Source organism: Genypterus blacodes, unplaced genomic scaffold (genome assembly GCF_046128005.1).
Source record: "Genypterus blacodes isolate CSIRO-AG114 ecotype Tasmania unplaced genomic scaffold, CSIRO-AGI_Gbla_v1 ptg000067l_1, whole genome shotgun sequence".
Taxonomy (NCBI): Eukaryota; Metazoa; Chordata; class Actinopteri; order Ophidiiformes; family Ophidiidae; genus Genypterus; species Genypterus blacodes.
In genome coordinates, this window is record NW_027466879.1 from 17,364,335 (window position 1) to 17,392,232 (window position 27,898).

General features: G+C 43.3%; 2 protein-coding genes across 2 annotated transcripts; one reads left to right on the top strand and one right to left on the bottom strand.

Annotated features, from left to right (window-relative positions):
* The first annotated feature begins 6,339 nt into the window (after positions 1 to 6,339).
* On the top strand, positions 6,340 to 10,883 carry tacr2 (tachykinin receptor 2). Its single transcript, XM_076156088.1, has 7 exons — positions 6,340 to 6,477; positions 6,660 to 6,955; positions 8,948 to 9,142; positions 9,756 to 9,906; positions 10,011 to 10,130; positions 10,207 to 10,283; positions 10,550 to 10,883. Exons 1-7 carry the CDS (start codon positions 6,352 to 6,354, stop codon positions 10,881 to 10,883), a joined length of 1,299 nt encoding a protein of 432 aa, XP_076012203.1. The 5' UTR covers positions 6,340 to 6,351.
* A 1,670-nt stretch (positions 10,884 to 12,553) lies between these two features.
* Positions 12,554 to 27,760, bottom strand: hk1 (hexokinase 1). The gene is made up of 21 exons (XM_076155916.1): positions 27,308 to 27,760; positions 22,499 to 22,661; positions 20,491 to 20,639; positions 20,245 to 20,364; positions 19,940 to 20,035; positions 19,724 to 19,823; positions 19,382 to 19,565; positions 18,845 to 19,000; positions 18,654 to 18,741; positions 18,344 to 18,489; positions 18,018 to 18,210; positions 17,821 to 17,932; positions 17,141 to 17,289; positions 16,308 to 16,427; positions 16,095 to 16,190; positions 15,890 to 15,989; positions 15,548 to 15,731; positions 15,252 to 15,407; positions 15,003 to 15,090; positions 14,710 to 14,855; positions 12,554 to 14,270 (listed from the first exon to the last, which is right to left on the bottom strand). Exons 1-21 carry the CDS (start codon positions 27,368 to 27,370, stop codon positions 14,123 to 14,125), a joined length of 2,757 nt encoding a protein of 918 aa, XP_076012031.1. The 5' UTR covers positions 27,371 to 27,760; the 3' UTR covers positions 12,554 to 14,122.
* Positions 27,761 to 27,898: the final 138 nt, after the last annotated feature.

Consider the following 27,898-nt stretch of genomic DNA (forward strand, 5'->3'; position numbering starts at 1 on the left):
ACACACGCACGCACGCACACACACACGCACACACACACACACACACACACACACACACGCGGAATGAATGGGTCGTATGGTTAAAAATATGTGCGAAATCGAATATTTATGGTAGGTTGAAGGTTTCATCTCTCCATAGACATTATGTTAGTGATTGATTGTTTTGGTGAAATACTGTTTATATCTGTTGGATCTTAAAATTGATTTGGTCAGCTGGGAGCTACATGCTCTCACACAGGAGGACACTGGGCCCCTTTATTTTACACTTTGACCCCCACACAGTGAAACACACACGTGTTTCAGATATCAGTTTTCCACAGAGGTAGGTTAAATACCTCCTTGTAGTATTTGAGTAAAAGTAGAGATCAAGCATTCAAAAAGGAATAACTGTAATTGCAAGTTCCAAATAAATGCTTGAGTAAAGATACTTTAACTGATGCTGTTCATTTAACTTCAGCACCAAATATGTTTATTTGATCATAACTGTACTCAAGTATTGAAAGTAAAAGCAAAACAATTTCTTGTTCCTCACTAGTATTTATACCTTGTGATTCAGTCTGTTAACAGAATCTGTATTCTCTGGCAATAGGTAGCAGTCTCACCAAAAGGAAACTTTCTTCTGTATTTAGAAGTTAAGCGCTTCAAAATGTCATGTTCTCAACACAAACATCGACTGCAGTTGTATCTGGTAAAGGAAATTATAAAGGCACATTAAAGATGGGAAAAGCAAGAAGTAACTGACTGGGATTACAGATTCCCCAATGTAACAGTCTATTTTAAAAACTGAATAATAGTTGTTCAAACACGGATGATCCTATAACACAATGGAAACTCAAAGTGATGCACCAGTGCATTGTGTTTAAACAAATGTCACTTAAAACCTTGATAAGTACCTGTTTCAGTGCTGTTGTGTGTTTGAAATCCAGATTCAATATACACAATTAGATTGCCTTGATGTTAGTAGTAGCTGATGGTTGGCACGTTTGCGTCATCAAGTGGACACCTTCCTCCTTTAGCGCAAAATACTTCCCTTAGCAAAGCCACTACAACGATGTCATCGAGCAAACAGTTGCAACAATGATGTCATGATATCTCTGGAGACTCAACAGTGAATTCTGGCGTCCCAGAAATTGGCCTTGGGTCACGTCGGTGTTGATTGACTCCCACTGTGACTTATCAGCTGCACTTGGCCTCTTCCCAGGTGGTCTGTGCCCAGTTACCTTTCTCTCTGTTCTCTCTGTTGGAGGTCTTGTTGGCTGGTCATCGTCTCTGTGCTGGAGTAGTAGCAGTCTTTACAGACTGACTAGTTTAGTTTGAACTTTGCACATTGGACCTTTGTTTAGCATTGATAAGAGCCGGGATCTGGTAATGCAAATAGCTCCTTCTTATGTGAACACTCGTTTCAAGTACCATCTCTCTTTCTCTTTCATTTTCACAGCAAATGTGTGTGTGTGAGAGCGAAAGCTAAATTAAACTGATACATTTAAGAGATTATCATACATGACATCAATTTATCTATAATATCTGAAGGATACATTGCTTTTGAGTTATTTGTGTCAGAGTAATGTGGCTCCTGCACACACCAGCAAACCCCCTCTGGAGGTAACGTCTACATACTTTGAATATCTTTAAGAACATTCCTGCTATCACTCTGGCCTTACAAACAGAACAAATTTGTCCAGTTTTTGTTACGTTTCAGTCTGAAAAACAGGACTGGAGCCGAGGAAACCTGTGACTTACTGGGTTATTGTTTCCCAAAGATGATGTGACTCTCTGTCTCCTGAATCAAACTATGCTGTATACATAAATACAATGGATTCAGTTAACAGGAAGTCAAATGAATGGCCCTTCCTGCTCAGCTTTAGGCCTTGGATAGTCCTCAAGTCTGTCTCAAACACACACACGCACGCACGCACACACACACACGCGCACATGCACATGCGCACATACACACACACACACCCACATGCTATAATGACACCAGCTCAGTTAAACTGGCCATTACCTGCCTGTGACCTTAGATGTGCCCTTCACAAAGCCCTGCTGCCCAATCAGGAGTTGTGAGCGTGTGAACATAAAACACATGCAGTGCTTGCTGTACACATACAACAGAGAAAACCACCACAGTGGTTTCAGCTGAAGTCAGCAGGCTCCACCCCCACCCATCCTAAACACACGCAAGCTTATCCGCACACACACGCTTCCCCCGAGAGGACGGGACAGAGTCAATATGAGCGGGTAAAGACAGCCTTAGACCTTCGGAGTCGTCATTGTCTACCTCTGTATCTGTCTGTAATGGCCCCTGCTACTCCGTTGTCCTGGGGGAGTGTACATGTGCCTCCTCTAATTCATTTATCATTCTGCACCTACTGATTTTATTCCGTGCAGCAGGTCTCAGTCGACTCTGTCCACCTGACAGACACAGAATTGCCTGGTCTTTCTGTCCCCACAGCCCGACCAGGAAGAGCAACCGAGGCATGATCCCTATCCAGGCCCCCTGGTTCTAAAAGCTACCAAGTCATACAAGCTGCTGACAAGTGCGGAAGGTGTTATTATTGTTATGACAGTTCGATATGTATTTATGTCTTGTGCGTTACAGACAGCGGACTGAAGCTTAGATTAGACAGCACTCGAGTGCAGCAGAGGGTGTGTTGTAATCAATGCTGTCTGTCTGTCCTTCTGTCTGTCACAGTGATTGTCAAGTCAGTTTATTTGTATAGCACAAAATAACTTCATAAGTCACATACAACGTCAAAGGGCTTTACAGACCCACAACATCAGGAAAATTCCCAACTCAGCCCAAAGCTCTCTAGGAAGACAAGGAAAAAGCTAGGAAGACAGAGAAAACCTTAATATACAAGGAAAAAAAGGAAGAAAACTCAGGAGAGGCAATTCCATGAGAGATTCCCTCTCCACAAACTGCTGGGTGTGCAATAGGAACTTCCTGTGGGATTATACAGAAGTAAAAAAAAAACCCATGCAGGGCGAAACACACAAATCATGTATTCAATCATGTACATTCATGCATTGGGAAATAGCATGCCAGACATGGACGAAGGAGAGAGAGAGGGAGAGAGAGGGATGCCTGCACCCCTGCAGGCATCAGTCTGTCACATGGAGCTGAAAAACAGCTGGGGCCAGAGAGGTGATCAGTAGACATCAGTAGACAGCAGAAGTAAGGTGAGAGGGTTAGAGAAGGATGGAGAGAGAACATCTGCTAATGGGCCCTATCCTCTTACTACACTGACACTATCACTAACCTGAGTGCACAAAGTCTGTCTGGGCCCTGAGTTTAGCATGGGTAGGCTAATCACCCTCCTGCAAGTAGGAGACTGTGTTTCCTGCCCATTTCATCAAAATGCACTGAAAATTGTATGTGTGAAAGGCGCTAGTGTCACAACCTTTGTTATTGATTTTTTTCTTGCGCTGTGGCAATGGTGCCACTATGATAACTCCATAACCATAACTCAGTGAATAAATATAAATTTGAATACATTTAATTTGTAGAATTTCTGGGCCAAGCCAGATCAAAGTTATATCTTTATTTTGTTCATTACCATTTTGCCACAATTTGCTGATAAATTTCAGTGGCCGTGGCTCTATTCTAGTCTACTATAATCACATTTTGTCTAATTTTACATACAAAAAAGAGCCATCAGTCGAACGGATTGTTGCTATAACAACAACCATGGCATTTAGCCAATTTGTTTGTTTGTCGGCCACAGCCATTTGCACTGCCTTGATTTTCTGACATTTTTCATTTGTTTCTGCAATAGGACACATACATATTGTGAATGTCTGGTCCAAGTCAGGAAAGTGTTTCACTTTCAGACAACATCATCATCCTGCAACATGAGAAACAGACAACACCAATCAATAGCTGAAATGTAAACAACAGCTGGACCAATCCTGCAGTGGATACAGGTGTGGTGTTGTACAAGTGTAGCATCTCTGAGTGCAAGCTCATTTATAATTGTATATGACAATGTTTTACATGCTTTAATGTAGAAACAGTACATGTACTGTTGTGCTGATTCAACTGGCATCTTATCTGACTAACAATTTCTTACATTTTCTGTACACAGAATGAGAGTTGCTTCCTTAGGCCTGTGTATTGTAGGAGGGAAGACAGACAGGCTGTCTGCCTTTGCACCCAACAAATATTATATTGATGGCACATAGAAAAACTTGATTTTAGGCCGATCATCTTTCTTGATGCTCTCTGATCTCTTTGTCTGAGTAGCCTCCATGTTTCCTCTATCAGTACAACTTATAGCACATCAAAGAAGTGAGCGTTATTGCTACATTTATTGTATAGCCTGCCACTAAATCCATGGATGGTTTGAATTATGTTGCTACCTACATTAAAAAAAAGGCTTTGCTTCTTAGCACCTAAGTCCTGTTGTTCCACTAGAACTTTGCTTCTTGCACTTACATTTCTTCTCTCTGGACTAGATCTGTTGTGTTGATTCGGAAACCTCCTATGTATGTTGTGTATTAGATAAAAGGGTCAACTAAATGTGAATGTAAATGTAAATGAAAAAAGCATGGATTCCTCAGCAGTAACCTGCCATCACTGTTCAACTTGGAGCTGCTTGTTAGAAAAGAGCCATATGGGCTGATGAGTTGTTGACTCTCACTGGGAATGGCTGTCAATCAACACCTCTACATTACTATGTTTACCACAAACTGTCTGTGAAAAAAACTCCACATATATATTGCAATCTGATGATGTCATATATATATCATATTTAGCTGAATGGAACACCGTGGTTGACAACCACACATGTTCACTGTCAAGGAGATTAGGGATCCAGATTCTCCAGTAGGCATCAGAACCCATAAAACTGAGTGATGTCAGCTCTGGAATGATAATAAACAGTGTGTTGATGGATAACAGAACCTATGGTAGGAGCCGACCAGGCAGAGAATATATAAAGAGAGAGAGAGACGACAGAAAACATCTTTATGTTTTACAAATATTACACAAATCAAATAGTTTTGGTTGACTATTTTAAACACTTATTTCAGTAAATGGGCACACACAGCACTTACAGCTGAGCATGTGTACTGTTTTGGTTCAGTAAGGATTATTAATAACAAGGTAACTGTGGAAAGAAGCGCCCCAGTGAGTGCACACACTCTGAGAAAACATGATACTTCAGAGGGCCAAGGAGACACCTTGGCCCAAACATGAAGCAGCACTCCTTCCATCTGCAGTTTAATCAGAAATCACCTGAAATAGAATAAAGGAGAGGAGATACAATAAGCTCTAACACAAAGCTCCTCCAGTCCCAGCAAACTGACAAAATGCACCTTCTCTCTCTCTCTCTCTCTCTCTCTCCCTCTCTCTCCTTCTCTCTCTTCCCCCCTCTCTTCCCCCCCCCCCCCCCCCCCCCCCCTCTCTCTCTCTCTCTCTCTCTCTCCCCCCCCCTCTTTCGCTCCCCTCTCTTGTACCCACGTGTGCGTCACCCTCAGTGAGCACCGTAATCAGCTGGTTACACATTCCACAGAGGGAGGGAGGGAGAGAGAGAGAGAGAGAGAGAGAGAGAGAGAGAGAGAGAGAGAGAGAGAGAGAGACTGTTGTAGGACTCTTGACAGGTTGGATGGATGAGGTGAGCGTCCTTTACGCGCACGGATCCTAATTTTCGAAGATTACCAACAACGGATTGGACAAACTCACATTAAAAGCCAGTGAATGTGTTTAAACTGAGGTAAGAGCGTGCAGATGATTACTGGATTATATTATTGTTAAAAAATCTTCTGGTGTTTAAATTCCTTTTTTTCTTCGCTTTTTTGCGCTAATGCATAAACTTGTGTTTTCTGTTAGTGTTGCAACATGAACTCGTGCCACTAATGACTGTGTTTAAGTGTTTAGCGCGCTTGTTAACACCCAACAATAAATCCTGTTTTATTGAAATTATACATAAATATGTTACTGCAATCACATTAGCCGTAAAAGTGATAAGGTGTATTAATGATTAACTTTGGCAGCTCGGTCAGTGAGTCAAATATCTGCACGGGCATTTCTCAGGAGGTGAAAATGATTATTATGAGCGTTGATTAACACAATGCAATAAAAACGACAGTTGATATTGATATTTACATGAATTGTGGCTGAATTGCAGCCCAATGCGAAGAACATTCGCACTTAAAAAGCATTTATGTGTGTGAAATTTAAATAAATTAAGGAGCAAAATCCAGATTGCATTTAGGATCCACATAGACACATGGGTGACATCATTGTAATTTTCAAATTCTGTATCCCCAAATATTTCTAACTGTATCAAAAGCTTGATAATGATCCTTTTTGCACTCTGGAGTTTGTGTCAGCAGGTGGAGAATGACAGAATGGACAGTGAGAGTGTGGTTGACAGAGACATGGAGTCCACCTCAGTGCCGCTGTCAGTGACTACAGACTGGCTGGAGGACGGAAATGACACTACTGGAAATCAGTTCCATCAGCCAGGCTGGCAGGTAGGAGATTAAAGAGAGAATTCTGGATTGAGTTTAAAGAAATCAAATCTAAATTTGACACTCTGATGTTTCACTTTGAAACCTTTTTTGGCCAACTTTTTCAACTATTTGTAATACTAGGTTTTCTCCTTTCCTCTCCTTTCCTCTCCTTTCCTCTCCTCTCCTCTCCTCTCCTCTCTCAGGTGGCTCTCTGGGCCATAGCGTACTCCCTGATCATCCTTGTGTCTGTCACTGGGAATGTCACCGTCATCTGGATCATTCTTGCTCACCGACGTATGAGAACTGTGACCAACTACTTCATCGTCAACCTGGCTTTCTCTGATGTTTCCATGGCAACCTTCAACACTCTCTTTAACTTTGTATACGCCCTCCACAATGACTGGTATTTTGGCTTGGGCTACTGCCGATTTCAGAACTTCTTCCCTATAACTGCCATGTTTTCATCCATCTACTCGATGGCTGCCATAGCAGTGGACAGGTAAGAACAAAGGCCATTACACACAGCTGTGATAAAACATTTTCACATTCAAGTCTGAATTCCATTACAATTTAGCTGTTTGTGCGAAAATCAGCCATTCTGCACTTTTGAAATTGTGCAGTATCTACAATTAGTGACTAAAGGGACATATTGTATCAGCAAACAATAGTAATGTTCCTGTATGGATTTTTAATAACCTCCTTTAGAGTTAATGTTTTGACCCGTGTCTGTTCATATCATCTCTTGCCATGGGTCAGTGGACAGCACAGGCACAGACGTTTCTCCTGCTCAGTAGAGCACAAAGGGTCAAAGTCGTCCCTTCATCTAGAATCTTCTGCTTTAGGAAGGATGTAGACACACTCTGCAGCACTCATTTGTACGCTCCACAAGACCGTTTTCCCATCAGGTTTTAGATATTATTTCATATCTGTACGTGTGGTGGAGGGCTCTGCTATGGCCCAGGACAGATTTAGATAAATGAGGCGTACAGCAGAATCTGCACAGATCTGCTTATAAGGTGATTATTCCTCCTCACTAGTTTCTCATTTATGAAATCATCAGGTTGTGTGATGACATGTAAACCTTTAAACTGCTACAACCAATACTTTTTTAAAAACTGCAGAAATTATAAATATTTCTTCCTGATCATAACTTATATCAAATACTGTATTCAGAAGACAGTAGCTATTAGTCTTTAATGATACATCTATAGTATTGATGAGCCTGATGCAGCATCATGAATTTCATGAAGACATTCCTTTATTCCTTTTCCTCCCTGACATGCTAATGGCTGTATCACACATATATATGTGATGGCAGCAACATATATATATATATAGAGATATACATATATAGACATAAAATCACATTGATAGCTTTTACCCAGTAACATTTCTATAATAGATAGCAGTACAGCATGCATAGGTTTCTTTTAAGCACTACAATTATTGTCATTTTTTCTGTAGTCACTGTCCTCCCATATATTGGTTATCTCATTTTATTTCTGTAATGGATCTTCGGTTTTCAGCCGCACATGTAATTGGATGTCTATCTGTGGTTATTCAAGGGTGCTGTTCATGCTTGAAGATGTTCCACTCCTCGTAGTTTCTTCATTTCAGACTCAGTGGTGTGCAGTAAACTGAAGGAAGAAGTAGGATAATCCCTGCCAAAACCTGCAAATACTAAATTCATACATACCCTCCTACCAAACGTCTCCACCCCAAACACCCAACCATGTATCAAAAATGCATTGATCTTTATACTGTATCTAAGGATATGAAAGAGCTGAAAGGGCATCCCTGAGCAGAGGTGATGAGGTGCAACACCGTTTATCTCTGATGTACAAAGCTGTCCCAGCATCTCCACCCTTGTATCATCAATTACAGAGCAGTTTGTAGCTCCATTCATTAGCCTCTAATGACTCTATCTCTCCTCAGGGTACAAATGCTGATTACTAAGTACTGCCCACCAGAACTTACGAGTGAGAAAGCTATGGCACAATAGAACCGTGACAACACTTTTCTCGACTATAACATCCAGTAGCGTTGCATGGATGGGTTGGGGACGGTGGTGGGGAAAGCTCGGGGATGGGGACAGAATCCGGGCCGTATGCAGGGAGAGCGTGGGTCACGTGTGCAGGAGCGCAGGCAGGCAGGCATATTGTTGATGTCAGTGATCCATTTTTCACGTGGAAGAGCAAACTGATTCAAATGCGTCAGAGCCTCTGTACTTCTTCATTATCAGTTTCCGGTGGATTACATAGGAAAATAAATAGGTGAAGCAAACAAGGAACGACAAACTAGGCGAGGCGGAAACTGAATAATTAAAATGATATAATGGTGACACACCCGAAACGGATTCAGTTTAAATATTGCATGAGCTCACCCTAAGATGAATGGATGAATAAAGGACAGACATGGCTTTCAAAAATGCACAACACCGGTACAGTATCTGTGTATAAATGAATAAATAAAAGTTGTCTTACTCCTTCAGGTACATGGCCATCATCCACCCCTTGAAGCCTCGCCTCTCCTCCACCTCCACAAAGGTTGTAATCGGTCTGATTTGGGCTGTTGCAGTCTTATTGGCCTTCCCTCAGTGCTATTACAGTGTGACAAGGTTTTACTACCCCAGGACTGTCTGCATGGTCGACTGGCCGGATGATTACGGTGGAACACATCAGCTAAGGTGAGACTAGAGACTGAGGGGCTGAGGGCCACTCTAGAACAGACTAGTTCAGACATGATGGTTAGATGCTGTGTGGAGGTGGAGCAGTTGGTTGGCACATATGGTCTGGATCCTCTTGATTTGATGGACCAATCTGCAGGCTTGATTATTTTACTAAATGAAAAACTTCCATTACTTAAGCACCAAAGCAGCATGTTGGAACCTGTCCATGTTAATAACAAGCTTCCTGTCCAGATGCTCTGCAATCATCCAATCCAGAGAGCGTGAAGTTGGGCTGGCGAAGGATTTTTACCAACCAAATGCATCCTGCTTCATATTCATGGCAGGCAGGGTGGTTTATAAGGTTATAACACACACACTGTGTTATGGCTTATTGTTATTGTGTGTGACATTTGTTGTCACATTTCAGCCTGCAATCTTCTCCTTTGTTATTGGCACATTGCTTCATTTTACACACATTGATATCAACAACTGCCTATACTATAGCCTATAAGCTAGAGAGCCCCTAACAGACTCCAGATGTGTGACTGACATACACACTCTTGTAATCAAACACACACTCTCTCTCTCTCTCTCTCTCTCTCTCTCTCTCTCTCTCTCCCCCTCCTTGCAGTTACCAGTTTGCAGTCATTTTGCTGATCTACTTGCTCCCTCTGCTGGTCATGCTGGTGACCTACAGTTTGGTGGGCCAGTCGCTGTGGGGCGGTCACATCCCCGGAGAGGCGACCGATCATTACCACAGCCAGATAACAGCCAAGAGGAAGGTGACACATGGGTTCATTTTCTGCTTTCATTTAGCAGAAGTATAATAAACTCTGGACCCTTATCTGTCTAGAAACCAGCTGAGCTATGACATGTTTTCATACAGGTAGTGAAGATGATGGTTGTTGTGGTGATGACCTTTGCCCTGTGCTGGCTGCCCTACCACATCTATTTCATACTCGGTACATTCAACAGAGACATTTATAAACAGCATTACATTCAGCAGGTTAGTAATCATCTTCCTGTTTGTCTTCCTTTACACTCTGATTTATGTATTGATTGTGGATTGTGTTTATTTACAGGTGTATCTGGCCATATTCTGGTTGGCTATGAGTTCCACAATGTACAACCCCATCATTTACTGCTGTCTAAACCAAAGGTAAAAGACACATTCACATGCACCTTCCCCTTCCGTCTCGGCCAATCCAACGTCATTGAAGTGAGGGAGGAAACATTATTTGTGCACAAAAACAGAGTCAAACTGTTGGAATTATTGAGAATTTGAATGAGTCTGGATTTGTTTATTCTTGATTTAGAAGTAAAAGCATCCTCTTCCTCCAATGTGACCTAAATGTTCTCCCTCTCTCTGTCTCTCTCTGTCCCTTTCTCTCTCCCTTTCTCTCTCTCTCTCTCCCTCTTGCCCAGGTTCCGAGCTGGATTCCGTCACGCATTTTCTTGGTGTCCCTTTATCAGGGTTTCGGAGGAGGACAAGAAGGAGCTGCAGCACACACACACCTTCAGGGTCACCATGACACGCAGCCAGCGCACTGATAGCACATATGCACACACCTCCATTAGATCAAAGACAACCTTCACTTCAAACCTCTCAGTCAGCGCTCGGCTCAGCACAGACAGAGATGAGTGCGCGCAGCTCAAAGCACACGCCAATGATTCAAACAGCACACACAACACGCACAAGGTCCAGAGGCAGGAACACGCAAAAGCTCAAGCTGCCAAACGTATTGAGGATATGGAATAATGAGTTGGATATACAGTAGCTGCTCACAAACTAAAGGACTTGTGAACATTCCAGAAGGCTTAAACCAGCCTTCAAATTGTGAGGAAGTTGAAGAAGCCACACTGCCATTAACCAAAATGAAAAATCTTGATGAAATTAGAATTAGAATAAGTACATTTTTCATTTTGTGGAGACAGAGATGTAAATAAGCAATTACTTGTTCTGTTTGGTTTTGGGAAAGGAACTGTCTACCTGGTAACATCTTGCACCTCAATAACGAGAGAAACTATTTCTGATATTCTTTTTTCATTTCTGTCTTCATCCGTCCTTTTACATTTTTTCATCAATTTAAGTCCCTCTGTTTCATTTTTCGACACGGTTCCCTCTGTCAACACATTTTTCCACCTCTGTTCCTTTCCACCTCTGTTCCAGGGGAAAAGCTGTGAACTGTAGATCTTTTGGCCGAACAGGAGATGTATGATCCACTGGCATCAGCACCAAGCTGTCATTTATGATTCATTATTTCCTCCATCAACTATATGCCAAAAACATTTTTCATTGGTTGCTGTTTTCTGTCTTGATTTAGGCATATCAGAAGCCTTTTTATTCTTAAAACTTTTATGTAGCTGGTGTTTCAAGAAAATGACGAGTTGACGGGCCTGAGGTTGTATTTGCCACCATGTGCAGAGTGTGTTGTGGCTGTGCTGTAAACCTTAAGTAGCGTAAAGTCAACGTGATATTTATGTGCTTTGAGATGTTTTGTGTTGTACAGAAAGACCCGCAGAGGCTCAGTGGAGTCAGGATCTGAATATAAGATGGGGAATCTTGTGGGGAACTGCAGCTGACAAACTGTGGTGTCAAATATTTCAACATTTAAGGAGACGTGGTGACAAACCGGGCTTGTTTTAAGCTAGGTGACCCTGTAGCTCAGTCGGTTGTAAAGGGTCAAATTAAAAGTCCCTCTTGAAGTAATGTATTCCAAAAATTCTATTGTTTCCCCAAGCATTTGGCATGTATTTACCAACCAACAGTAATATAACTGTGAATTATTGGTCACATTGTGTGCATTCACACTGTATATTGCTCAGTGTTGTGATTCACTTGTTCATGTAACTGTGATATTTTTATGCTCTTTGTACACAAGAATCAAGACTCAAACATCAAAGTGCTGCTACTTATTAAATCAGTCTGATTAAAATATCTCATTGAATCTATACTGAGTAATACATGCAAAATATTCTGAACAGGGGTGTGATGGCTGCTCACACACAGCGAGGTGATGATGATGGTGTACATACCGGAGTCACTTGCAGTTGAGATTATGATTTGGAAACCTCTTGATTTATTTATACAAGTTAACTGAAATGATTAAAAATGCCTGTTTCACACATTCACACAGTAAAATGAGGATTTGATCTCAACAGAGAACAGATTTGTGCTCTGATCATATAGTTGGATTGAGTGACAGGAAATTTAAATGTCATGAAATAAATGTGAACATTCTGTGAGTTGATAATGTTCTTCTCCTGCCTCATTGAATTGTGCACTGAACACCGTAACAATACCATGCATTGTTTTCACTTGCCTAGTTAAGAGAGGTCAGAGGTCAGGAACTGGTGTAAATTCAGTTTGCTATCATGTTGAATGGCGAATGACCAAGGTCAGAATAGCAGGAATGAAAAACATCATAGTCAGATTGACACAGGTGTGTTTTTATTCAGAGACAGTGTTGGATAAATGCAGCATTAACGTGTGTTTGTTGAGGTTTCTTTAATCTGGTTACAGAAGTGATGTGGTGGCTCAAAGGCAGGACGGCTTAAGATGGCAGAGCGATGGTGACTTCTCCATGCTGTCGTTTTAACAGGAGACTCCACTCCAGATTGTAACGACTGCTTTGTTCTAATGTTTGGTGAAGATGGCAGTTAAGTTCAGGATGCATCCCTGCACGCCGCCGTCACATCGGTAAAACTGTCCTGCCCTTTGAGTGCCTCCACTCAAAGATAGTTCCTATTATTCATCTTAAAAACCTGTGTCTTCTTACAGTCTGTGATATCTTCAAGTTTAACCAAATAGGTCCGCGTCCACAATAAATCTCTCATTAAGTATTATTAATAGCCACCATTAAGATGATAGTAATAACGATGGAAAATAAATATCTAAGAATTAGCCGTACAGTAGTCCTCTTGGTTGAATATCCTCCGGAGCGTTTAGCAGTACAAGCAGAACAGGGAGAGTGTATCTCATTTTTGGAGAATAATACGCTTTGGCTCTGGTTGTTCCACTGGCATCACGTTGGCAGCTCACCACAGTGCCCCCAAAAAACACACAAGCACCAGCAGCTCGGATTAATACCAACATGATTCTACTTAGTAAAATACACATTATTGGGACGCATCTTACATCAGAGTACACCAGAGTACAAAAGGATTAGTGTCACAAATAAGAACCGGTCTGCACGTTTAGTAAGCCTGTGGCATCAAGCTACCGTACTCGTCTCTCTCTCTCCCTGGTGTGGTTTCACTAGTCCGATACGAGACGGGATCCGATTGCGACTTCCTTTTTGTGAGGCGTTATTCCAACAGTAACATACTCATTGCATCATCCAAATACAAAAATAAAATAAATAGCAACATGTATCATACCCGGGTGAGATACTAAAACTCTTTTTAAGCAAAAATATTCTCTCTCATGTCGTTACACATTTCATATAACCTCATATCCCTTTTTGTCTTGTTTGTACAGTGAGTAAAATACAGCAGACTTTGGTCTACACTGGTGTTTTAAGACGTTGCAACGATTGAAAAGCTGCAAGGATTGACATATTATTTCAGTAACATTTTGAAAGTGCCCTTAACATTCTGATTATTATTACCTCATGACAGTTACAGGAGTGTGTGGACCTTTTCCCTCCTGCACATTCCTACCAAAAATATAAGTGTGCTTAATCTCAACAAAGTTTAACCTCAGGAATCACACAACTGCAATAGAATGGGTGTCGTTACAATGGCTAATCAGACTCTGACTAATCACAATAGAGTATATAGTGCCTGGCTGCTGATCAACACCGAAGAGGCTGAAACCCTCGTTCTTCTCTGTCGCTCTCGCACACACAGGCTAAAGCAGCTACTGGATCAATTTGGGTTGCCTAGACTGGATGGATTAAGGGGGGAGGGAGATGTTTGGAGCGAAGGGGAGACAACAAAGGAGAGGACAGAGCAGGAAGGGACAGAGAGATAAGAAGGAGACAGAAGAGATATGTTCTATTTGCTGTTCAGCTCCTCTCTCATCCGGCAGCCCACAGCTGTGATGAGAGCAGCTCCTTTCCCGCTGCCGTCCTCCGACAGCAGGAAGGTCACGTTGCACTGAGGGGCCAGTTCCTTGACTGTCTGGTGCATGATCCCAGAGAAACTAGAGAGAGAGGAAACACAGGACGCCGTGTTGTGAAGCCATAAACACCGGAGCACATTGCATTTATGAAGTCTGAAGGTTAAGTTACAGTTAAGTTAAGTACAGTGAAACGGATCATAGTTTATATTTGAACTGGTGACGGTTATGACTTGTGTCGTGTTTACAAAATAAACGACAACTGCATAAACGTCAGCTGATGCCTGCAGTATGTGGCCAGTCAGCAGAGGGAGGCTCAACTTTCTCTTTCATTTCTAGTCAGCAACACAATCTGCTCCTGTGTTATCAGATGTTGGGTTTGTTCCTTGTGCATACACTGCTAGTAAAGGTGAATATGATCGTGTCATTGAAATTGGTACACTATTTATGGAGTCAACATTTCAACTCGAGCACCGTTTTTTTAAGCTGATATGTTGTCAGGTGAATAATGCACTAAACTCACTGTGGATGCAGTTTGTAGAGGGTCCCATCCACCCCCACCGTCACGTTCAAATGGTCCAGTCCGCGGTTCTCTCGGATCTTATCCACCACGGCCGCCATTCCTGCGCCGCACAGCTGAGCCGCACGATGTGACACTACCCCGCAGACCTGCAGCACGAAAAGGTGTTTAACGCAATGCAATATCACACGACTCCACACAGCGGACACAAAGGCATTGTGGGTCTGCAGGCACAGTGTGTGTTCTCACGCTGCTGTTCTTTCAGCTCGTTCGGTTGTCTACGGAACAAACCTCACCTCTTTGACGATTATACTGTCGTCACAGGTGCTGTCCAGGCCTAGGTGTTGCAGGATGGATCTCACCTGCAGCAACGCCAGTCTGTCACTGAGGAAAGACACAAACAGAACTGAGCCGTTTACAGTGAGGAACATAACCTACAATAAAAACTCTATTAATATTAGAATACCAAGAGGTTCTAATTTACATTGCGGCACTGCGTCGCTTTTAGACAGAAACATACACACGTCATGTACTTCTTTTCATACCTCTCTATCTGTGAGAGGAACTTTGTTTCGAAGATGCCTCGGGTCTTCAGCGTCTCAGAGATCTGTCCTCTGAACAGGAATCCTTTCTTGGTCATATCGATCAGGATGTTACGCACTATTTCCCCCAGATACATGCCACTGCACATTTTCTCGTATCTGTAAGACACAAACACACACAGATTTACATTTGTGAACTTTTGACCAAATGTGGGTTAACAAGCAAGCAGGTGTATCTGACTTGAAAAAGGGTGTGCATGTATGTGTGTGTGCGTGTGTGCAGGGGGCGAGGGGGTCACCTTTGCCTGCCTGGATTGAGGGAGAAGTCATCTACCAAACGGTCATACTCTGTCCTAAAGTCGTCAAGGCATCCGTTGTCTCCAAAAGCCCCCCACTCCATGTTGACACACATCAGACCCTCATCTCCCTCGACCATCTCAATGTTCCTCATCTCCTCCATGTAGCAGGCATTACTGCCAGTGCCTACACACACACACACACACACACACACACACACACACACACACACACACACACACACACACACACACACATAAACACACATAAGATAGAGACAGGACAAGCAACAGGGACAGGCTGGCTGTGTATTTATCAAGGTGACACAATATGTTGATACTTACCAGCGATGAGTCCAATCTCACATGTGGGCTCTTCATGGGCGCAGGTCATCATAGTTCCCACCGTGTCATTGACTACAGCCACTACATCCAGGTCAAATTCCTTTAGAGGAAACATATATCACATTACACAGGGTGACACAGGGTGACACAGGGTGACACACGGTGGACAGACTTGTTTTCCTCCCCTGGTCTGTGTGTCCCATACCTCTCTCCTCCTTATGGCCTCCCTCAGCAGGCCCACCACATCTTCTCCCTCACAGTCTGTAGCCTTGAAGCCCTTGGTCCATGTCAGGAGGATGCCCTGCGCGCGCACACACACACACACACACACAATATAAATGGTGTTTCAGGACTCTGCTTTAGAACAGAACAGAGAATAGTGAATCTATAAGAGTTGACACAAAAGGTCCACACTCACAGCATCCAGGCTGGTCTGTCGGCAGGGGAAGGAGAAGGTGAAGCCCAGTGGAAGACGAGCATTCTTCATCCCCATGTAGTCCAGGAAGTCACTGATACACTGCACTATATGATCAAACAACTAGGAGAAAACAAAGAAAGGTAGAATAAGACATCAAATTAACTTGAGAAACACCGACAGTATGTTTGAGTCAGGATTGTATGTACTTATATACAGGGGACACTTAGGACTTTACACATAATATAAAACATATGATATGACTATACTGTGCAGGACATGTGACCTTTGGAGTCAACATCATAAACCTGATGTGTATTTTGTGAAGCCGATCACAACTACTGTCCTTCGTTTATGGCCAATTAGGCTGCTTTATCAGTGAATGCATTGCTCAAAGGCGCCTCAGTGGACGATGGAAAGAAGAGATATGATTTCATTTACATTTACAAGACCTTTTCTTTTAATCGGGAAACTAAAAAAGCAATAATATGAGCTGTTTGGGATGTGTAAGAAAAATCAGCACTGATTCTTTTCTGATTCTTGTCATTCTGCAGAGAGAAACCAATGGAGTCAGTTCAGTTCAGGTTAAAGAGTCAAAGGTGACAGGATTAGCCTTAGCTGTACAACGCTGTTCAACTATATATTTTTAAGACCATCAACTCAATCTTTATCCCCACGTCTTTACCTTTACCATCTCTACATGCGGTCTAGCTAACGAGAGTTCAAGAGTTCAAACTTTCTTATTTTTAGTGAGCGTCTGCTCCCCATCCCACCCCTCTGCTTCCTCTTATCTCCTGCTTGGCCTGCATCACATCATTCAATGTGGATGAACTCACCTCCTCTCCCGTCCCTTGCATCACCTCTAAGGGAATGGCGTAGATCTTGTTGTGCATCTCCACTGTTCTCCTCTTCCCAGACCGAATCTTCACCAACAGAACTCTGAAGTTGGTCCCACCCAGATCCAAAGCAAGGAAATCACCATTTTCTGGACACGCAGACGTACAGGGAGACAGGCAGGCAGACAGATACATACGTCAGTCGCTTTGGGTCAAATTTAGGGACAATTCGGAATGTCACGGAACAAATCCTAAATGTTAAAACTGTTGACTTCCTGTAGTTGTTTTTTTCCACATTATTCATATGCTTAGAAGATGAAATCGGGCAGCATAGTGAGGGTCAATAAGTGACAGAATGTTCATTAGATCAGCAATGATGAAGCATAATTTCCCCTGAATAAAAGGACATAAAGGTGGGGTGAGTATTCAGTCATTCTTCCTTGTAAAGGGCAAACGTGTAATTGCATTTTAGTGCCTATGTTCAACCATCATCACCCTGCTTCTGCATGCATTTGACTGTAATACAGTGTGTAGAAAGGTTTGCTGAGGGCAAATCATTGGCTGTCAGTCACATAGAGGTGTGTGACTGTAATGAGCCCCTGCTGCTGAGTAATGACTTTACACACACATATACAGTCATGCAGTTTGATCATGAGTGTGTGCTGGTGTGTGTGAGTCACCTGAGCCATCAGGTGTGCTCCGTACAAAGGCTGGCAGCATCTTAACAGTAGCAGTGTCTTGAGTGTCCTTTGAAAGGCCATTTTGTATCTCAATCCTCATTCGCTTCTTTACCTGTTAACAGTACAGAGTAATTAGTGATAATTGTGCTGAAACCTACAGGCACACACACACACCGGGTTTCTCTATCTGTCCTTACCTCCAGCAGTTGCTCGGTGGACAGGCGGAATTCTGACAGTGTTTGAGCGATCTGTTTGGACTGCTCAGCGAGTCGATAGGCCACGGCCGTCACCATGGCAGAACCCTTCCCACTGCCGCTCTCTGACAGGAGGAACCGCACGTCAGAATCGGGGATCAGACGGCGAACCATCTTATGAAGACGGCGAGCATATCTGAAATACATTTTGTATGAGAAATGAGTAGAGAGTGACAGAAAGGAGGCACATCATTTCTTAATTGCTTTTAATAATAAGTGACTCTAATCACTGTGTTGGTCTATCTATTCATACATATCTCATCACTCACTGTGGATGCATCTTGTAGAGAGAACCATCAATGCCAACGGTGGTCCGGAGTCGCGCCACGCCTTTGTTCTCCTTCAGCCTCAGTAGGATGGCGCCCAGTGTGGCAGCTATCAGGTTGGCAGAGCGGAAAGAAACAATGGTACAAACCTGGAAGGGAGAAGAGAAGAGAAGAGAAGAGAAGAGAAGAGAAGAGAAGAGAAGAGAAGAGAAGATCGTCACATTTATGTTATTTATTTACATCACGTTCAAGTTGTTGGAATTTCCTTGTTTATGATCACAATAAGTGAATCCATGTCAGCGGTGATACATACATGATGCACGGCGATGCAGTCGTCACGCGAGGGCTCCACGCCAAGTTTGCTTAAAATCTCTTTGGCCTTGGTTAAACCCTCCTTACTCCTGAGCAGGAAAGAGAGATAAAGAGACAGAAAGAATATTGGGAATGTTTCATATACGGACGGGTTCAAAAGAAACTGGTTGTAATGTGTGACGTGTGACTCACTTCTCTATGGCCGAGATATGCTTGGTCTCGAACTTCCCTTTGGTGAGGAGCTCAGGGGTGATCCTTCCCTCGAACAGCATGCCCTCCCTGGCCATCTTCACCAGGATGAGACGCACCAGCTCCCCCAGGTACAAACCACTGACCATCTTCTCAAAGCTGCCGTGCAGAGAGCAGAGGAAGAGGGTTGGGAGGATTAGACGTCACGAAAAAGAAACCCAGGTCAATATGTCAGGAGCTTATAATCAGTCTATAGATATGATTAATGATAAAACAACAGTCCATGTTGTTAGTGATGTTCAGCTTTTCATTCGGGCTCAAAGTTTTCCAGAAGATAAATATAGACAGAAGCATTTCCTGTGTCAGTATAGATGCTGCTGGTCTCTGGATATGAACAAATACCAGACCAAACTACTTTGATCTAAACAGCTAACAGCAGAGTTGGAGAACTTTTTATACTAGACTACGAATTTCTTCTGTAATCAAGACATATATGGCTCAGGTGAAGCTCCTTATCTGACATTATTTGTTGTGACATACAGCTGTTTCCCTGGGTTGATGGAGCCTCTGTCTATCTCTCTGTCGAACTCCGTCCTGATGTCCTCCAGGTGTCCGTCGTCTCCGAAAGCACCCCACTCGGTGTTCACGCACATCCTGCCCTCGTCTCCCTCCACCATTTGAATGTGACGCAGCTCCTCCATGTAGCAGGCGTTGGTACCAGTACCTTTAAGTACACACACCAAGGGAAATCCTTCAGTACAATCACTTACACTTCCTAAGATGGAGACTTCATTGCTGTTTCATCTACTCAGCTCTCATCTGACTTCTATTTGCTTGATTTGATCATTTTTAACGTGATTTGTCATTTGATGGTTGTCGTACCGATGATAATGCCCACTTCACAGCGCTGATCATCAAACCCGCAGGTCATCATCGTGCCAACTGTATCATTCACGACTGCCATGATGTCAGCATCATAGTCCTGGAACAATCATGCACACACACACACACAAACAAACACGTAAGTAAGGAGGTATTGTGGACACCATCCCGATTAGAATGAAATCATCGACATCTACTTAAGCACCAAAGACTCACTCCGCGTTTCTTAATGGCTTTATTGAGCAGCTTCACAACATCCATCCCCTCCACTCCCGCAGCCTTAAAGCGTTTAGTCCATGTTATCAGATAGCCCTACGGAAAAAACAGACAGAGGTGTGTTATGTTATTGAGTCTTTTCGATCACAGCCTGGCACATTAACATGGGTAGAGGATTCAATTCTGACTGGGGCAACACATCTATTCACAACATTTCATTTCTGTGCCTTCCCCAGAAGTGAGCGTGAGAGATTTGAATATGTGCCAGGAAGAATGTTGAAAGTAAGTCAGTAATTTAGTCTTACCTCATCTAGTTTGGTCTGCTGGCAGGGGAAGGAGAAGGTAAATCCCACAGGCAGCTTCTTGTCTTTGATGTTGTGTTTCTCCATGAAGTTGCCTAGACACTCTGCCACGTGGTCAAACAGCTGGGAAGACAAAAGAAGCGGGATGAGAGAAATGCTCCCTCAGGTGGATCCAGCAACGGAGAGGCAATATAAAGTGGGTGTGTTGTAAAGTGTGTACGGTTGTGTGCACTTTAGAGCAAAACCTACTCTGGTCCCACTGCCATGTATGATGTCCTCAGGCGTGTCATAGATCTGACTCTCCATCTCAACTGTCTGTTTCCTCTCATGGCTCACTCTGACACGCAGAATCCTAAAGTTGCTGCCTCCCAAATCCAACGCGATGAAGTCTCCCTTCTCTATGGAGACGGAAGATCAAAGAAACAAGGGGAAGGGGAATAGGGAGAGAGAGAAAGAGACATGCTTGTATTTACTTTGTCATAACTTGTCTCCTGCGCTACACTTCCTCACGGACCCGTGATCTGACGCTTCACAAACTAACCAAGCAGGCTCTTTCTACTAATTGCTTAGCAAACACGAGAGACTGATTACTTTACTGTAAAAAGCATTCTATCACAAGGTGTGTCTGCTTATCTGACTTTGATAGCCTTTGCCAGATAAAATGATGGGGTGTGAATGGGAAAGCAGTTATCTCTTAAAAATGTACAGCCTTCAGTAGATAAAGAAATGAAAGAACTAGCTGGAGTAACAACCTACTACACTATTTCACAGTACTGTACACCTATACACACGATCATGTGTGTTTGTGTTTGGTTAACCTTCCCCCTGTTTGAGTTTAAGCTTATTTGTGGGTTCATTATTGGGCAAAATCTCTTGAGGGCTTTGTAGTTGCGACGAAACATGGTAAAGAGAGGACAACCTATCAGAGAGGATCTTTCATTTCCTGTGTTAGAGGTAGAAACCAGAAGAAGACGAAGAGAGAAGAAGACGAATGGTCAGCGACAATCTAATGAGATAAAGTGCAATGTTCTCCTCATTTGATTATCAGAGTTCATTAGTGTTATCATCCAGACAGCGACCTTTACTAGCAGACAGTAATGTCATTGAGAAAGACTAAATCTATATTTCTTCTTCTTCCAAACTCATCCCAAATGGAATTGTGTAATTCTTGTTCCCCTGCGAAAAGGATGTGCTCTGGGTCAAAAGGCTCACTTGTTGAGTCCATTGGCTCAGATTATGTTGTTATAGAGAAGAGGGATGTGATACTGAGAAAAAAAGAGGGATGTGATACTGCATAAGGAGTATCCGGCCCCAGTAAGACTGTAGGGATCTGGTTTTTAAATGCAGCGTTGGGGAAGAGTCCACATCATGTTCCTTTCACCCAGAAAGATTTTACATGGCACGGCAGCACGTTGCATTGCTACGATATTTACACAAGTCAGACGGCTGGAGGGAAGACAACACAATATCAACACGATGTACTTTTCTCCATCAGGACCATCACCAGACACAACTAAAGCCTTTATCATCACCAGCTATCACACAATGTCCCACTAGCTATCTAATGCAACTGCACTCTGTGATCCCTTCATGGCTCTCTGGCCGGAGTCAGACAGAATGGTTGGCGTGAGTGTATATGAGTGTATATGAGTGTATATGAGTGTATATGTGTGTGAGCTGCCCTGGCTGTCACCCTGCCTGCTGCAGCAGACAGTCATGTTATAACCTGCTTAACCCCCTTTAGATAGGCTGGTCTGGAAAAGAAAGAACCATTTCCTGTAATCGCTGTTTCACAATTGCCCTGGCGACTTTGTGTGTAAGTGTACCGTGATAAAGTGTGAGGACATAAAGGATAACTTATAAGTAGCTTTCACTCTTTCTGTTACAAAATAGTCCCTCTTTATTTTGTCAGTGACTTTATCGTTTCGGTAAACTAAGGTAGATTGTGTGCTATAAAAAAATCAGGAAGGAAATAAAGCCCTGCACTGCACTGAATACATTTTGTCCTCTTTTTCTTTTACAGTTTTTATGATTAAATCAATCTGACGTTTATATGCAAGTTGTCATGTATATGGTATTTTCTCTGATGGTTGATATGAATGTAGACATTGGTTCAAGTGTCCCTGACTGTACAATCGGACCCTTGCTGACATGTTCTCCTACTATTTGTTAAGCTAAAAAGCATTTGTGAAATGGTTTTGACACGTTTGATCACAGAAAGCGTCCTTGGTGGGCCATTCAGGTCCCATGTGCCTACCTGTGCCGTCGGGGATGGAATGCACAAACGTCGGCAGCATCTTCAGTGTAGCAGTAGGGTTCGTGTCCCGCCCCAGCCCCTTGGCCAGCTCCCTGCGGAACCGCTGCATGATGTCCAGTAACGTCTCATCAGAGAAGCGCATGGAGTACAGGTACTTATCAATCTGGAATGAAACAAAACAACATTAGAAATGAGCATCAATAACCAATCTGGGGAACATTTCGACCAGCACACAACCGGGGTAAAACATAACACAACACGTTTCACTTTATGTTTGTTGAAAACGTCTTTGGAGCAATCTGTTAAAAATCCACCTCCTGAATGTAACACACCAATCTGCTATCAAGACAAACGTGTGCTCTCATAAGTTATAAGAGTTAGTGAACAGCTCCTTATTTATTGCACAAACACACTGATAAAGCACGGTAAGCCAATGCTTTATATAAGTTATCATCATATCCTGACCGGTCAACCCTGTATTGCTCAAATTGCCGTTTGTGTAAAGTATCATAGACACACAACAGCTTCAACTGCTTGACCTTTCAGGTACATGATGATAGACACGGCTGCTTGAAACCCAGTGTTACATCACACTGTGTGACGAGCGGCAGGCTTGGTCTATGACTCAGAGTTCGACACACCAAGACCTGAATATTAAAAACACATGCTCATTAGTCACATTCACCGTGAGCAGGTTGAACTCTTTCATCCCAATACACATAACTGGATTATCATATTATTTCATTTCATGACGTTGACCTGTGATTTATGTTAAACACTGAAGAGATCAAAGTGGTTCACACACGAATACACACAATGGCTGATCGTACTGCGATTCCTATCATTGCCCCGTGTGATAATTCACTGGCATGACTCATTGTAGCAGGCGTCAGATAGGAATGCTGCTGCTTCCTGTTGTAGCAGTCACACATTAACTGTTTCCTGTATGATGACGGTCTATGATTACTGGTTTAAGACGGCGTCAGTTGAGGTGTGTGAGCGCAAATGAGGAAATTGCATCTGCTGGCTACAAAGCAGCTGTGTTTTATGGCAGAACCGCAAATTGTACTAATGTTTAAGTACAAACCCGGTGTTTGGCACATGACGGCCGCACATCAGCGTACACTTGGTTTGATGAAAACTAACAATTGGGTTAGACAGGCAAAAAGGCTGTGAAGGTGACTGAGGGTGTGGCGGGTCGTACACATGAGAGCTGAGCAGTACATCTGTGAGCCGTCACATTCCCTACGGTCCCTCTAACTGTGGAGTCTCACACAGGGATGAGAACTCATTAACACACACACTTGGGTCGTACGGGAGCCCAAACTTTGACAAGCTTTGTTCTGCCGCACGATCGTGGACCGTCTTCCAGTCCTGTTCAGAGTTTGGGTTTGTTGGTAGAGCAACGAGGAGGACAAAAGACACAAGATAACTTACAGGTTACTGCTAGTCTGGGCTACTCCAACCCCCCCACCACTACACACACACACACACACACACACACACACCTTCTGGTGGCTGCCTTCCCTTAGCATCTGTTATTTTAATTACACCCTTTCCACACGCACACTCTCTCTCTCTCTTAATCATGAAAGGTGCCGATTTATTGAATCAAGCAATGTCTGGATGGAATGCACTTCATTGCGTTGGATTTGATGTTGTTATGATGTGCAATTGACTGGTCGTTGGGTAATAGTTCTGATATTTACATTGAAACAAATGACAGCTGGTGATGAGAAACTGCTTACATGCACAGTAAAATGATGGAGAGTTGGTGAACACAGTCGGAACACTATGTTGGTGAATTACGACTCTGACAAGAGGACACGGAGAGGACATCAACCGGATGCTCATGTTGCTCTGTTTCTACTCCACATTAATGTCGCCAATCCCTAAAGGTCAAGTTAACCTTCAGGATTATTCCCACGTTCTGTCTGGGAAGGGATGTTTCTAAAAACAGAGAGATGACCTGCTGATCTCAAGAGAACAAGGAAGTGAAGCTTCCATGAGGTCAGACAGGTCATGGGGCTACCATGCCATCTACCCATCAGCTGATGTAAACCACTCCACAGGGGTTTGACACCAGGACTTCACACCCACTTGCCAGCTCGTAATTCTTCCCGTGCCAACTGCTACGTCCACAGTGATGCAGACCGCCTGTCCAGCTGCCCTTTGATACACACTTCTCTTTTATTTATAGTCATTCTACCTCCGCCACCACAGCCTCCTCATACTTCTAACTCCTCCCTACTTCTTATCAATCATACTTTAGATGGAACCTGTGCTACCATGGTTTACCTTATACTGCTCGTAAATGTGCTCTGAGACAAACTATGTGTTTATATCATGCATCTTTAGGCATTGAGATACATTAAACTTCAATCTGCATTCGTCAGTGGTCTGGTTAATAATGGGACGAGCATTTCCAGGTGAAGGTATTCAGCGAGTCCACTTGAATGACAAAGCGTTACTACCTGATTAGGGTCACAAAGGGGGGATTAAAAACAGACATTGCCCACATGTTAGCATTTCACCATATCAAGCTGAATGACCTCTGCTGAGACCTAACACGTCCCACAACAGGAACAGTGTGTGTGTGTGTCTACATGAGCATGTGAAGGCTGTGTTTTCCCTTCAACACACCTCAGCCATGGCAAGTTAGGTTAGGTATTAAGTTTTGTAGGAACGATTCTTTCTGTCTGTCTTCTCTCTCTCTCTCTCCCTCTTTCCTCCCCCTCTCCCTTGTCGTCCTTCTCCCTCTCCTCTGTATTTGCATTCCTCCTTGTCACAATGCGCTCTGCTGTTGTCGTCACAGCGTGGTGGTTCAGGGCAAGCAGTGAAACCTGACTCCATTGTGTATGTACTGTACCCGCACACGCTGTTGTGCAGACACAGCCTCTCCATGTGGAAAAGTACTGTCCTTTGCACCGCCTTCTCCTCTAACTTGCCTTATTCCACACACACACACACACACACACACACACACACACACACACACACACACACACACACACACACACACACACACACACACACACACACACACACACACACACACACACACACACACACACACACACACACACACACACACACACACACACACACACACACACAGCGCTTTGGGATGCCCGCTAACATTACCCGCAGTGTAGCTTCCGGGGGAATTCAAGGACACAGCGCAGAAGCGGCGTGTAGTGAAGACGTAATCACAGTCATCTTTGTCCTTCACACAGCCTTTGTGTTTTGGACATCTGAGGATCACCTGCACTTACAACATTAACACAATGACTTCACACCTGCCACGTCTGTGCATGTGTGTATTTGTGAGTAAGCCTTCTCCTCCTGTCACCTATGGTCACATGATTCAAAGCTGGCCTATTTTAGGGAGTTACAGAGAGGAAGAGGGAGCAGGAGTAATGAGGGAGGGAGGTGTGTTGTATTACACCAGGTCATCTGTGCTGATAAGAGCCACTTGAATTTTGACGCACATGACAATACGACCTTTGTGTATCATCTCGGATAAAAAGCGGTTGTTCAATTCAACTGAAGAGGGGAGAGGGAGGGCTAAGGAGGGAGGGAGGGAGGGAGAGAGAGAAAGAGAGAGCAAACGCAAGAGAAAAAGAAAAAAGGAGGACTGAAGTGTGATGCTTTAAGTTTTCCATTTAAGCAGAGAGAGACCAGTGTTTGATGCAGAGTCTGTGGTTGGTGATGGTGTGACATCATCAGCGAGGGCCCTTAAAGGGACCCTGTCCCATATTTGAAGCACGTGTCTCGAAATGCCTTTTGGATGATGACAAACTTAAACAACATGTGATGATGAAGATGGTTGTAGGCCTAAAAAGTATCACATCCATTTGTATGAACAAGTTTAACAAAAACATTAATATTCATTCATTCAATTTTGACATTGAATTGCAGTTGTGAAGGCATAATTCTGAGGAACATTATATCAGGAAGTACCGGGGACTATAAGGATCTGGGTAACATGAGCACACACACACGCCCTCTCACACACACACAGCTCTAGCCTAACTGGTCGTATCACTTTTGGCGACTGCTCCACTGAACGCTCATGAAAGAGGCATTCATGGAGCGCCAGTCCTCTCATACTTCCTCTCACTCACCTTGAAAGTAACTCGCTCATACTCGCTCATGTATTATAACTTAAGTGAAGAGGATAAAAGCTATTATTTATTTTCATTCTGGTTACATGTATTCAACCATTGAATATACTGAACATTACTACAATACTAGAAAGGTGTGTGAACAAAATCTGGATATCCTAGAGTTGCCGCATTGTTGTCATGGTCGGGTCAGTGACTTCTTCTTTCTCCTCTCATTTCAATGAGATGATAAAACACGGCTGCTTTTTTGTGCCTCGCCTCTCCTGACCTTTCTTCCACACTTCCTTCTTCCTCTCTCTTCCTGTCTGCCACACCTCTACGAACTTACATCATGGCACCAAACGCATCCCCTCTAACGTGTTATTACACATCTTACTGTACAAACACACCTCAAAAGGTTCTGCTGCACATCTCTGTTTAACTCTTCCCTTCAGGAACATGTATTGTCCTCACATCCCTCATCATCAACGTAAATAATAATAAACATAATAATACTAAAGATCTCCACACACACACAGCCAGGTATTACATTACACTCTCACTTTGACCCCTCTCCTGTCCAAACACACACACACACACACACACACACACACACACACACACACACACACACACACACACACACACACAAAATGGACACCTTCAGGTAGAACGAAGGATGAGTTAAACAGTCCGCACTCACCTTTTTAATCTGGTCATCCTTGAGTTCAGCGAAGTAATAGGCTACAAGCTGGGCCGCAATCATCCTGGTCCTCTTTCTCTCTCACACACACACGCTTACAGTTAAGACACTTAAAAGACACTCGCGATATCTTTTCACACACACATACATACAGCACATACAGACAGACAGACAGACAGACAGACAGAAACACACACACACACACACCACTAGCGTAAAACAAAACAAAATAAGGAGTAAAAAAAACGGTCCAGGCTTTGTGTAAACCAACAGACACACGCTGCAGAGCTAAAAAATACAGTCCGGTGTGTTTAAAATAGAGAGCGGAAGCGTGTGTGTGAGGCTCAAACTGTTCTCTCTCTTTCTTTCTCTCGCTCGCCCTCTCCTTCTCTTCCTCTCTCAGTGCCAGGATGCACGAGTGAGACAGCACGTTTTACCGGAGAAGTGAGCATGAGAGAGAGAGAGACCTAAGCGAGAGACAGAAAGAGAAAGAGAGAGAGACCCTCCCACTACGTGCGTTCTGATTGGTCAGTTTGGCGTGACTCATTTCTGATTGGTTTGTTGGTGCCGGCAAACTTCGTGATGGCGTTA